The 13,104-nt window shown below is 33.5% G+C and overlaps 1 protein-coding gene across 2 annotated transcripts; it reads left to right on the top strand.

Annotated features, from left to right (window-relative positions):
- The first annotated feature begins 2,222 nt into the window (after positions 1-2,222).
- Positions 2,223-6,483, top strand: LOC107896872 (protein SUPPRESSOR OF GENE SILENCING 3). Of its 2 annotated transcripts, XM_016822169.2 has the most exons (7): positions 2,223-2,449; positions 2,613-2,650; positions 3,133-4,160; positions 4,299-4,593; positions 4,760-5,004; positions 5,695-5,852; positions 6,059-6,483. In XM_016822169.2, exons 3-7 carry the CDS (start codon positions 3,147-3,149, stop codon positions 6,282-6,284), a joined length of 1,938 nt encoding a protein of 645 aa, XP_016677658.2. In that variant the 5' UTR covers positions 2,223-2,449; positions 2,613-2,650; positions 3,133-3,146; the 3' UTR covers positions 6,285-6,483. The 2 variants fall into 2 exon arrangements, with proteins under 2 accessions (XP_016677658.2, XP_040935328.1); XM_041079394.1 differs by lacking the exon at positions 2,613-2,650 and having other exon boundaries at positions 2,273-2,449.
- Positions 6,484-13,104: the final 6,621 nt, after the last annotated feature.

The following is a 13,104-nucleotide window of genomic DNA, read 5'->3' as shown; positions in this document are numbered from 1 at the left end:
CATCACTTTCAAATGCATCACTACCAGACATTTCTTTTTTATTCTCATTAAAATTGTCATAAATTAAACCTGCCAAGCAAATTAGTCATCAATAAAGGCAGACAACATAGGCAAACACTTTAACCATTTCTGTCAGATAATAACCAATAGAAAATAAATTAATACAAACATAACCATTTTTGTCATGCACATGGCAGACAATAACCAATACAAAAATAATTTAATACAAACACAACCATTTTTTTCATGCACATGGCAGACAATAATAGACAATAACCAGTACAATATAGAAGGTAAATGACAAATTTGATATTGCTACATACAATATAGCAGCTTGGATACAAACAATGACAGATATAAACAACAAACATCATGCACATGGCATACAATACACATTATATGTCATTCACTTTAATAACCAAACCATAATCTATCATGCACATTAATAACAAATAAAACCAAAATCGAAATAACCCTAAATTAAAATTAAAATCGAAATAACCTAAAATAACCCTAAATCAAAATAACCTTAAATCCAAAAAATAAAAAAAACTAAATGCAACAACTTACCCGTTAAAGTGGATCTAACAACATTGGCAGCTTCTCTTCTATTGACCATTGTCGCTGAGAATCAAAAACACTGAATGGTTTCTAGTTTCGTCTTCTTTTCTCCCCAAACAAAAAAGTCCAATCGTTTTCTAACCTTATATCCTGTTAATCGATTATTGAATCGATTTCTAACCTTAAACCAACTTTCTTAATCGATTCTCAAATCAATTTCAAACCAAACCAACCCAAATCACAATCAAAATTTTTCCAAATCGATTTTCTTTTTTTTTCTCTAAATCCCCTTAATCAGAATCTTTTTCTAATTTTTTACCTTAAAACCCATAACCCTTCAATTTTTTCCCTAAACCTGCCCTAAACCAAGACCCATCAGTTGGTTAACTTGCCACATCAACGGTCCCGTTAACACACTAACGAAAACTGTTAATCAGTGACTATTTTGTCACTTTTTTATAACGTTAGTAACTGTTTTGTAACTTTTTAAAAGTTGAGTGACTAAAATGAAACCTAAATAACTGTTTTACCAGCTACCCCAAAGTTAGGTGATTGTTAACGTAATTTACCCTATTTTAAAACTCAATGCTTGTTTTTTAATAGAAAATATTGATTAGATTATTCAAGGTTAACGATATTGACCTCGTGATTCAATGTGGAAAAATTTAAATAATGTGACCAAAATGACTTCATTTTGGAACAATTAAACTATGACGTGGAAATTAAAAACAAAAAAAAAATGATCAACATCTTAATTCTTACAAATAACAAGCGATATAAAAGCCGAATCTCTTCTCTTCCATTTATCGAATCGTAGCGTGGCTAGCCATTAATTTGAATCGAAGGTAATCATTTTTGCTTAAAGCATTGTTTTATTTTGGTTTAGACTTTCGAAAATTTGTTTGGGGTTTGATTTTCAAAACCCATATTGGCTTAAATTAATTTGGGGTTTATACCGTGAAAAGCGTATGTTTCCATAACTGATATAAAATTCTTGTTTTTTAATCTTGTAATTACCCAAACCAAGAAAATTGATATAACTCGTAAATTTTAAAAAAGAAATTATATAAAACAATATTGGTTAAGTTAATGTGACATTTATGATGTTTTCCTTACAATTTAAAGGGTTAATCACTCAAAATTTTTAATTATAAATTCAAGTGCGAAAATTCGTGTGAAATTTAAAAGAAAATATAAAATAAAAATGACTGGATTGTTAAAATTGATATTATATAGTTTTTTGTTCGCACTATCAATTGAAAGCTCTCTTCTCTTTTATTATTCAAATTTTAAATTAAACAGTTTTGGATATTACAAATTTACGAACCAATAATTTTTTTCTCCAACTTCCGACACTAATCATTAAATCAATTTCGATTTAAATAATGTTCTTCTACTCATTAATAGGTACTAATTCACCATACCAATCGTCGAATTATAATTTAGAACTTGTTGGCAAAACACTTAAAAAAAAGATAATGGACTAAGGACTTAAATAAAAACTTTTAAGTAATTCAGTGACTTAAATAAAAATTTTTAAATAATTCAATGAATAAATTATAACTTTGTAATTAAGTAATCAAAACAAAAATTTAACCATAGTGACTAATTGCCTAATTTATCCAAACTTATATTTATTATTAATTCAACCTCCGCTACCCGTCGATTTTATTGGTGGTACAAATGAAATGACGCTTAAAATGCTTTCCAGCTATTAGCTAACCTAAAAACTTTCCTGCTCATTTCATTTTCCAAGCCGACGCTCACTCTCCACTCTCATACTGTCGCTACTCTGCTCTACTCCACAACCCTGTCTCGCCTTACCGGCCCCGCAGCTCCACACGCTCTATGCTTACACTGCGCCCCTGCGTCTACCCTATTATTAGAGGTAAATTTTTTGGCTTTTCACCGTTTTGTGAGGTAACCCTAGTTTTTTTTTCTTAGATGTGGGGTAAATGATTTTCTGAGTTTCTTAATTATATTGCTTGGTTTTTATTTAACGGTTTCTCTGTCTCATTATGGCATTGTTGTCGTTATCGTTGCCGCTGCAGTTCGTGCCATCATTTTTGCTGCTGCTCTCATTTTACAGGTTAGCCATGTTGTTCGTGTTAATCTTGTCATGCCCTGCCATACCTAAGAGTTCTAACTTCAAACATACTAGCGGTGTTAATGATGTATTGTCGCCTGTAGTTTGTCTTGTTTCTGTCTAAAATTTGACATGTTTAAAATTTCGTGCCATGTTCATGTTTTAGACTTTTAGTTATTTCAATCATGTTTGAGTTGAGATATAACACGGATGCACCGATTGCTAGCTCTATTCTGTGGCCAACCCAGTGCAATGCGTAAATGTTTTGATCTTTGCAAGTAATGGTTGACTGAAATATCCTTTGTAATTGAGTTTTGGGCAACAGCTTTGACAATTAGGGTATAGTGATCGTACAACCAATTTATAGCTTGAGACACTTGCTGACAACACCATCTACAGGCATTTTCGTAGTTAATTGTTGTCGATCTTGTTTATTTTTAAGACTATGTACTACTAAATGTCGATTTTATGACATCTTACTATAGGATTGCGTTAGAGGATGAGTTCAAGAAAAGGGAATGGGAATCCTTTTGTTTATGGTGGTATTAACAACCCATCGTCCAAGGGGAAAGACATATCTGGATCCTCTAGCTCCAAGGTTGAGCAGCTAAGCCAGGGTGTAGCGGACATGAACCTGGGTTTGCCTCAAGACGATGGTGAGTGGGAGGTTATTCAAAGGAAGCCTAAGAATAGAACTGGAAGCAGTGCTGCAAGACCTTGGGGTCCTCAAAATTCCAATAGTAAACCGCGGGGAGCGATGCGGACTAATGCTGTATCAGGAAGAGCCTCTGGCAATGATTGGGATACTCATAATACTGATTCCAGGATGGCAACTGGCAGAGGAAATGCAAGACCCCAAACATTCAACAAGACTATTGAGAACAACAATGTGCCACCACATCCTGTCATTCACCCACCCCTTCAGTATGGATGGAATTGGCAATCTAGAACTGGTTCCAATCCATCCGGGGGGTTACAAGATGATCATGGAAAAAACAATGTAAACACTGAGGTTGAAGAGGTCAATGATATTGATGATGTTGAGGATGACTCAGATGATAATGCTATTGATGATTCTGATGATGAACTTCTAACCGATGACTTTGATTCAGATTCAAGTCAAAAGAGCCACGAGACAAGAAAGAATAATAGATGGTTTAAGAAATTTTTCTCGAGTTTAGATGCATTGAGAATTGAGGAAATCAACGACCCAGCAAGGCAGTGGCACTGCCCAGCATGCCAGGGTGGTCCTGGTGCCATTGACTGGTATAGAGGCCTTCAGCCTCTGATGACACATGCCAAAACAAAAGGAGCAAAAAGGGTGAAACTCCATCGTGAACTTGCTGAACTCTTGGATGAGGAATTGTGTAGAAGGGGTACTTCAGTTATTCCTTCTGGTGAAGCTTTTGGCAAATGGAAGGGTTTAAAAGATGAAGAAAAAGATCATGAAATAGTCTGGCCACCTATGGTTATGATAATGAACACAAGGCTGGAACAAGATGAGAACGATAAGGTACTGCAATATCTTTTGCAATATTTATTTTCTAATATACTAAAATAATGAAGCTAGTTGTTTCTCTTTTCAGTGGAAATACTTGTTTCCTGTCTCCTGCTCTAACTTTAACTTATTATTTATTGTATTATACTTCAGTGGATTGGTATGGGAAACCAAGAGCTTCTTGATTATTTCAGCTCATATGCTGCTGTGAAGGCTCGCCACTCGTATGGTCCACAGGGTCATCGTGGGATGAGTGTTCTGATTTTTGAGAGCACGGCTAGGGGTTATTTAGAAGCTGAACGGCTACATAAGCATTTTGCTGAGCAAGGAACGCATAGGGAGGCTTGGGAACGACGTAGGGTCTTATTTTATCCAGGCGGGAAGCGCCAACTTTATGGTTATATGGCTATGAAGGAAGACCTAGACAGCTTCAACCAGCATTCTCAAGGTTCTCTCTATTTAACTGAAGACAACGATTGTATTACATGCAGGGATAAAATGCAAGATAGCTATAAATGCATGAGATTTTTCTGTATTTTTTTCTTCACAAATAAGTAGCCCTGCAGATACTTAGGCAGTTGACTGACGTGCTGTATAACTGATCTGTTGATTAGGCAAATCTAGGCTGAAATTTGAGATGAGATCCTATCAAGAGATGGTTGTTAAGCAGATCAGGCAAATGAGTGAGGACAACCAGCAGCTTATTTTTTACAAGAACAAGGTTGCAAAAGAACAAAGGCAAAAAGTTGCTCTTGAAGAGTCTTTTGGTATTGTGAGTGAGAGGCTCCGGAAGACACTGGAGGAGAACAGGATTGTAAGACAAAGAACCAAAATGCAGCATGAACAGAACAAAGAAGAGGTAATTACTTCAAATCTTCACATGCCTGTTGCCGGACATTTGGTTCTGGTGTATTAGTTAGTAATTTTATACAGTAGTACATATTAGTAACCTACTGGTTTGTGATATCTTATAGGATTGATTAATAATGCATGTTTGCCATAATCAATATTGCTTGCTGTCTACCTTTCCTGGATCATGGTTTTTTGTTGACATGCTCAGTATCTGGATTTCAAAGTTGTGTACTACATGCCCTTGTAGCACAGCATGTCAGCATCACTGCCTTGGTTCAATCAGTTGTTATTTAGTGCACTATTTATGTATTTTGTCTGTTCGAATTTTATTCGGTACTTATGCCATGTTTCCGCCAATCACTAATTATTAGTACTAAAAGATGGTGGTGGTGATCATAAAAGTTGCCGCGTATCTAAAATGAAAGTTCCAATTGGCATTTGCATTTTATTATTACAACCAATGCTTACGGGGTAAATCTTGCTATTTGCTAGGCTTGCATTTAAGGTATTTAGCCAGACTATGAGCAACTTCAGCATGATGTAGATTCATGTGCTTAACCATCTGTTGCATGTTGGCTGATGTTCAAGTAGACGAAGAAGAGCATGCGATTGTCCTCCCTAGGAATTTTCTGCTTGATAGAATAGTAATTCTTTTTCTGCTTCATGTTAACTGTGTTTCTTCTTTTGCCCTTTCCAGATGGATTTCCAAGAGCAATTCTTCAAGGAACGAATCAAATTTATCCATGAAGCCAGGGATGAGAAGGAAGAGAGTTTTGAGAAGCTGCAGCAGCAACAGCGGGAGAAGGTCAAGCGGTCTAACCCCAATCCTTCAAATACAGAGGAATACAGGCACAGGTACATAATTTTGATACTTCTGTGAATTTCCTTGTGTAATTTGATTGATACTGGTAATCTTATAGTATATGACCCTTTCACATAAAAACAGGTGGTTTAATCTCATAAGATGAAATGCTGCTAGATATCTCTTTTCTGTTTACCTGTTGAAGTTATGAGATAATCGTGTATTTTTCTTTTCATATCTTTTGAAAAATTATTTGTAGGGCGGATGAAATTGCAAAATTCATAAAGTTCCAGGATGAAGAGATGCAGGCTTTTGTGGCAGAGAGGGACAAGCTGATCAGAGCACATGAAGAGAAGATGGTTGGCATGAGAGAGAGGCATTGGCAGGAAGAAGTTGAGCTTGAAAAGGAGTTTGATGCTGAATTGAGCCACCTCATGGAGAAGTACACTCCGGATGGCTCAAAAGTCAACACCGGCAATACCTGATTGTGGAATTGTAGGGGAATACGATGGTATGTACACAAGTGGTAAAAAAGACTTTAATCTCTCTGTTCCCTGAGGAAACTTCTGTGATGACACTGAATATTTCTCCACCTTGAGTTACAACTCTTAAAATGTTATGTTAAAAGATTGGAATATATGGGTAAAAAAAGTTAAATCTAAAGTTGCATCTATGGTTGCCTTATTATGCTTGTGTTGTTTGCTTAGACATGGTTCAAATAAGAACTTGGAATGAATCTACGATTTCTTTCCCATTATGTTGCAATGTTTTGGTTAAATGACATTGCTCTTTCTAGATTATGGGCTGCATATTTCATGCAACTTGAAACCGAAGCTAATCACATGTTTTGTAAAGAAGGAAATAGAAATAATGTTATTTTGGCTCGGTACGAAGGTTGAAAATTTTTGAGGGTGTAGCTAACTGTCAAGTTAATAGTAGTTTCGAAAAATATTGTTTTTTTCATGAGCACTTTTGAGAACAACTTTGTTGGGAACATTTTCTTTGTGCATTGGCGTTGGATCTAGTCTCTGGTTTAGACGAGAAAGAATTCTTGCTTCGAGCTATATTTACTCAAAAGGCAGATTCGGCCTTAACTAACCCTTTCCCAAAATAACGATTGCTTATTTCTTTATTTCATATTGGCAGCCTTTTATAGACTTTTAATAACAACGATGGAACGAGTCCTAATGGAATTCTTAACTTAGAGTTTACGAAGGAAAGAAAAACCTAATATAATAGAGAAAATAAGTAAAACTAAAACTCTTAATGAAACTTGATACAATAAATAAATAAAACTAAAACTATTATTGCAATAAAAGTGTCCATATCATTAATCCCCTCCTCAGAGTTGAGCTCAAGCTCAAAATCAGAATAAACTTCAAAACTTATTCAAAATCATCTATCTCATCATCATCTTGCTTGCCTTTAATATTTGGTGCTTCTATCCAAAATAACATTTTACATTTGTGTCTCATGGAATAGGACTCGTCACAATTATAACATAGCCTTTTTGTCATTCTTTCTGCCATTTCTTTTCCTGTCAATCTCTTAATAAATGGTCTAGAAGAACCTATTTTGTTGTTGTTCCCTGTTGGTTCTGTTGTTTGTCCCCCTCCCTTTGCAATGCTCTTAGTTATTGAAATGATTGAATTGTTGTCAATGTTTTGGGAAGTTGGTCAGTTCAAGATGGCTCGAGATGACAATTTGGAAGAGACATTTTGTTTACATTCCAATGTTTGAGCCATATTCATTACAACTTTAAGGTTTTCCGCTTGTTCTCAGTATCACTTCTAAGTTCTTCTACCAACCCGGCAGTAAAGAGGTTTACTTCTTATTGATGTTTAAGATCAGCAGTCCTAGCCAATAGTGATTGAAATTGGCATTGATATCCTTCTAGAGTCCCAGTTTGTCTCAAGTTGGCAAGTTTCCCCAAGGGGTTATTACTCATAGGTAGCCCAAACATTACATGACAACACTTTTTGAACTGCCCCAATCAAGATTTGCCTTTTCTTCCATTTGATCAAACTACAATTGTTCCTCTCTTAAGAGATGGAATAAAGCTAAGCCTACTTTGTCTTCTTTGTTAGTTCGTTGATTGCCAAAAAAAAAATTCGCATCTTTTTTATCCACCCTAAAGGATTTCCATCAGCATCATAAGTGGGAAATTCTATCTTAAAGTATCGTGAGACCATAAACCCACTGTGTTGCAAGACTGATTTCCTTTTCCTGCCTTCGCTGTTTTATTTTTTTTTCCTGAATCCCTTTTCGTTATCTTTTGAACTAAAAGAGATAGTATCGCCATCTGATCCTCTAATGCTTGTTGCCTTGTAGCCATTTGTTCCATGATAATCTCCAGCTTGGCTGTCAAAGTCTTTTCGTCACCCATGACAGCTTCCTCGAATACCAAGTTGTTATGCGCCTTGGTGTAGGATCTAGTCACAGGTCTAGACGAGAAAGAATTTTTGCTTCGACCTATGGTTACTCAAAAGGCAGATTCGTCCTTGATTGAACCCCTTTTCAAAATAAGGTTTCTTTTTTTATAGAATAATTGCTTCTCTTTATTTCACATTGGCAACCTTTTATAGACTGTTAATAATAAAGGAAAGAGTCCTAATAGAATTTCAAACTTAGAGTTTATGAAGAAAATAAAAAGCTAATATAATAGAGAAAATAAGTAAAACTAAAACTCTTAATAAAACCTGATATAATAAATAAATAAAACTAAAACTACTATTGCAATAAAAGCGTCCATATCACAATTCCACATACGATTGTTTGGGAATAACCTTAGAAGGTTGACAAGATTTCCACTTTTGAGATGTCCTAGAGAGCATGACTTGAAGGCTCCGATACGAAAATTATTAAGAATTTCATATTTAACCATGATTTTTTGTTAAAATATTTCAAGTGGGTGCAACTTTCATTAACCACTACTATACTCATTATCTATTTAAGTTATCTTCCATTTTTCATGTTCAAGTAACCACTTTCAATTCTACTACTTATCATTTTAGCACGTTCATGCCCACTTTCTTTTCATAATTTTCTTTTTCAAGACTTATAAATAGAAGTTTTAAGTCTCATTTTAAGGGGATTTTTTTTATCTTCTGACAAATTTAGTGTTTTAAAATTCTCTTTACAACTTTCTTTTTACAATTATAACCAACAATTGTAGTTTTGATCTTTCTTATTTCCTTATTGTGTCCGTCACCACCACCTGGCACCGCACTTGTTTTCTAGAGTTTATTCCGATCTTTCTCTCCATCATCTCTTCACGACATCTTGTTTTGCTAGATTATGATGTATTCTCACCTTACAAAAAGAACCCTCTACACAAATAGTTAATATAATTTGACCCTTTTTTTAATTTAAGTATAATATGACTCTCCAATTTGGTAAATAGGTATGTTTTTTTAAATGATGTGGCCAAAATAACTTCATTTTGGAACAATTAAACTATGGCGTGGAAATTAAAAATTAAAACAATAAAAAAAAACTATAGACATCTTAATTCTGACAAATGACAGGCGATAGAAAAACCAAATCTCTTCTATTTCATTTACCGAATCGTAGGGTGGCTAGCCATTAATTTGAATTAAAGGTAATCATTTTTGCTTAAAGCATTGTTTTATTTTGGTTTAGGCTTTTGAAAATTTGTTTGAGGTTTGGGTTTCAAAACCCGTTTTGGCTTAAATTAGTTTGGGGTTTATACCGTGAAAAGTGTTTCCATAACTTATATAAATTCTTGTTTTTTAATCTTGTAATTACCTTAAACTTAAAATTTGATATAACTCCTAAGTTAAAAAAAAGTTATATAAAATTATATTAGACATTTCATTATGTTTTCTTTACACTTTAATGGGTTAATCACTCAAAATTTCCAATTATAAGCTCAAGTACAAAAATTCGTGTGAAATTTAAGAAAAAATTGAAAATAAAAATGACTGGATTGTTAAAATTGATATTATATAACTTTTTTTTCCACTGCCTACACCAATTGAAAGCTCTATTCTCTTTTACTATTCAATTTTTCATTAAACAGTTTTGGATGACACAAATCTACGAACAAATAATTTTTTTCTCCAACTTCCGGCACTACTCATCAGATCAACTTGGATTTAAATTATGTTCTTCTACTTATCGATAGGTACTAATTGTAACGACCCGATAGTCAGGGGTGTCAGAAAGTGCATTCCTAGGACTCTGTTCCTGAAAATCAGACTCGTAAATAAATATTTACAAAGTTAGTTGTGTAGTTAATTAGATTTCGATTAAGAGAATATGCATGAATTAAGAATTATTATAGTATAAGGACTAAATTGTATACAGGGTAAAAGTTGAATTATAGATTAAAATCAGTTGAGGGATTAAAGTAGCAAATATACTTTTATAAATGTAGTGGCCGGTCATGACTTAAGTGATTAATGTTATGTATATTATACATATAGTTATATTAAGTTAACTTTAATATATAAAATGATAAATAAAAATTAAAGTATAATAAAATGAAATAAGAAAGAAAGTGAAAAAAAAGGTGAAAGAAAGACATGCAAAAGTAAGGAAAAGAAAAGGAGAGGAAGGACTGACGGCACTTTAGGGTTTGAAAGTTTCCAACTTCACTTAGTTAGTCAATTTAATCTATTTTTTTTAATTTTTATATATTTGGAATCCCGATGCTTATTATTACTCAACCCATGTTGAAATTTTAGCATTGATTAAGATTTTAGATGGTGTTATTACTTAATAATTTTGGTAATAAGGATTAAATTAATAGATTTTTAAGTTAGAAATGGGAAATGATTAAATTGTAGAATAAATTGTAAATTTTGAGTAGTAAGGACTAAATTGTGAAAAATTTGAAATTTAAGGGTTTAATTGAAAATAGGGAGTTAATTTTAGCTTAAAGTGAAATTAGTATAAAAACATAGGATTAAATGTGAAGACTCGATTTAGGGACTAAATTGGAATTTAAGCAAACATTGAGTAAAATTGAAATATTCAATGTGAAATTGAATTGTGTTGTATTGATGAATTTTAATTATTTTAATTTTGTAGCTAACGTCGTAATAGAATCCTCGATTAAAAAAGGGAATGATAAAATCGATGTCGAATAACCCGGAATCCACGGTTTGTGTTTCTATAATTCGAACTAAGTTGTAAATTATTACATTTTGAATCATTACATATGGTAAGCATGGGAGGTGAGAATTAATGTGCTTTACAATTGAATTGAATTCATAGTTGATTGAATTGGATTGATTTGGCATATGTTATGAATGTATTGAGTAATTGAAAATTGAAATGAATATATGTTTAAATGTGATAATGTGCAAATATGAGAATTGGATATTGGTTGTATTTGAAAAGAGAAATGAAATCCTATTAACTGTATCAGGCTGGGTCGGATATAGATGGCATGCCATAGGATAGAAAGAGTTCAGGGATTTCTTCGACTTCGAGTCGATGAGGCACTGGGTGCCAATTTACTTTAGTTTAATCAATGAGATATTGGGTGTCAATTTATATAGCACTGGGTGCAGTTATTACTTCGGATTTATCCTATAAGGCACTAGGTGTCAAACTGGTGTGTTGGTTGGCTTTGTGTATCCGCCTGAGTCTGAGTCATGTTAATAGGGATAAATAAATAATAAAGTTCTATAATTGATATTGAAATGGCATGGTATGTGAAATGAAATTGAGATAGTGGATTGAAAATGAAATGTGAAATATGTTGTGAACAAATGAGATATATGAGTTATGTACTCATGAATTGAATATGGAATGGATAATGTCATTGATTAAATGAAAAGTGGATTGATATGTGAAAAGCTATTTATATAGCAAGTGATGTGAATTGAGATCTTTGTTAAACAAATCAAATATGATAGCATGTGAAAATTGAGTATGGTATGAAATGATATGGTAATATGCATGAATTTGAAATGATGGTATATGGTAATGGTAAGCTTAGACAATAGTATGTTCATATAATTCAAATTATGTATTCTTGTATTATTATGTCTTTAATTGTTTGGATTATAGAAATATCATTGAGTTTTACTTAGTGTACGGTTTTGTTTTCCGTGCACAGGTTAGGTACTTCTCTTTTGATCGCCTAGTCAACATCTAATAATAATCTCAACCTCAAATGTGGTGATGTTTACCTTTTGTGATGGCATGTACCTAGGGTGTCATATTTGATAGTTATTTTGTGGATGAATTGTAAATGAAGTTATAAGTTTAATGTTGGTTTGAGTATATAAATATATGTTTGTGTTTAAAGCCATAATTTGGCGTATTGTTTTGAATCAATGTTTGTTACGTGTATGTGAACTTAAACTTGATGTATTAGGTAGCTATAAGTTAAGCTAAACTGAGTGATTTTGGTGTTTTAAACTTTGATTTAAATGATGAATTGTTGATAGGTTTTGATGATATAAATGTGGTACCAATGATGATACAATGGTTAGGCACCTAAGATGATTGTTTTGGCATGTTTGAAGCATGTTTGATTGTATTTCGGATAGGTTAATTTATTGGTTTTTGAGTTACTTAATGCTCAAGCAAGTAGGAAATGGTAAACTTGTTGTTTAAGGTACATTTTAGGTCCACACAGGCGTGTGACTTGGTTATGTGAGACACATGGTTGAGTGACACGGCCGTGTGCCGTCTGATGAGTGCTTAGGGAGCAAGTCAGCTAGCACACGCCCTACCACACGAGCATATGGCTTGACTGTGTGACTCAAGTTAGAGAGTTAGACGGGCACAGACACGGGTTGGGACACGGCTGCGTGTCACTATTTCGAGAGATACATGGCCTGAGACAGGGGCGTGTGTTTTAGCCATGTGATCCTTGCCGTTGAATTTTTCTAACTTTTTCCAAAAATTTTCAAATGTTTCTGATTTATTCCCTAATCGTTTTTAAAGTGATTTTAAGGCCTTGATGGCTTTAATAAGGGATGGTATGCATGTTTAATGATGGATTATGTTATGATTATTGAAATGTTATGAAATAAATGATTTAGGTTACGTTTATTCAGTAATACTCCGGAACTCTATTCTGGCGATAGATACAGGTTAAGGGTGTTACACTAATTCGTCGTACAGATCGTTGAATTATAATTTAGAGCTCATTGGCAAAACATTTAAAAAAAAACTTAACGTAATGACTTAAATTTAACCGAAGGACTTAAATAAAAACTTTTGAGTAGTTCAGTGACTTAAATGAAAATTTTCAAATAATTCAATGAGCAAATTGTAACTTTGTAATTAAGTAACCAAAACAAAAATTTAACCATAATTTAG

Source organism: Gossypium hirsutum, chromosome A10 (genome assembly GCF_007990345.1).
Source record: "Gossypium hirsutum isolate 1008001.06 chromosome A10, Gossypium_hirsutum_v2.1, whole genome shotgun sequence".
NCBI classification, from domain to species: Eukaryota; Viridiplantae; Streptophyta; class Magnoliopsida; order Malvales; family Malvaceae; genus Gossypium; species Gossypium hirsutum.
This window is presented reverse-complemented; position numbering and strand designations above follow the sequence as displayed.

Excerpts from the sequence above, each read along its gene's own strand:
- LOC107896872 (XM_016822169.2), top strand. The coding sequence starts at position 3,147 with ATGAGTTCAAGAAAAGGGAATGGGAATCCTTTTGTTTATGGTGGTATT. Across the intron at positions 5,005-5,694 it reads ATGAACAGAACAAAGAAGAG|ATGGATTTCCAAGAGCAATT; the intron begins GTAATTACTTCA and ends TGCCCTTTCCAG. Across the intron at positions 5,853-6,058 it reads ACAGAGGAATACAGGCACAG|GGCGGATGAAATTGCAAAAT; the intron begins GTACATAATTTT and ends AATTATTTGTAG.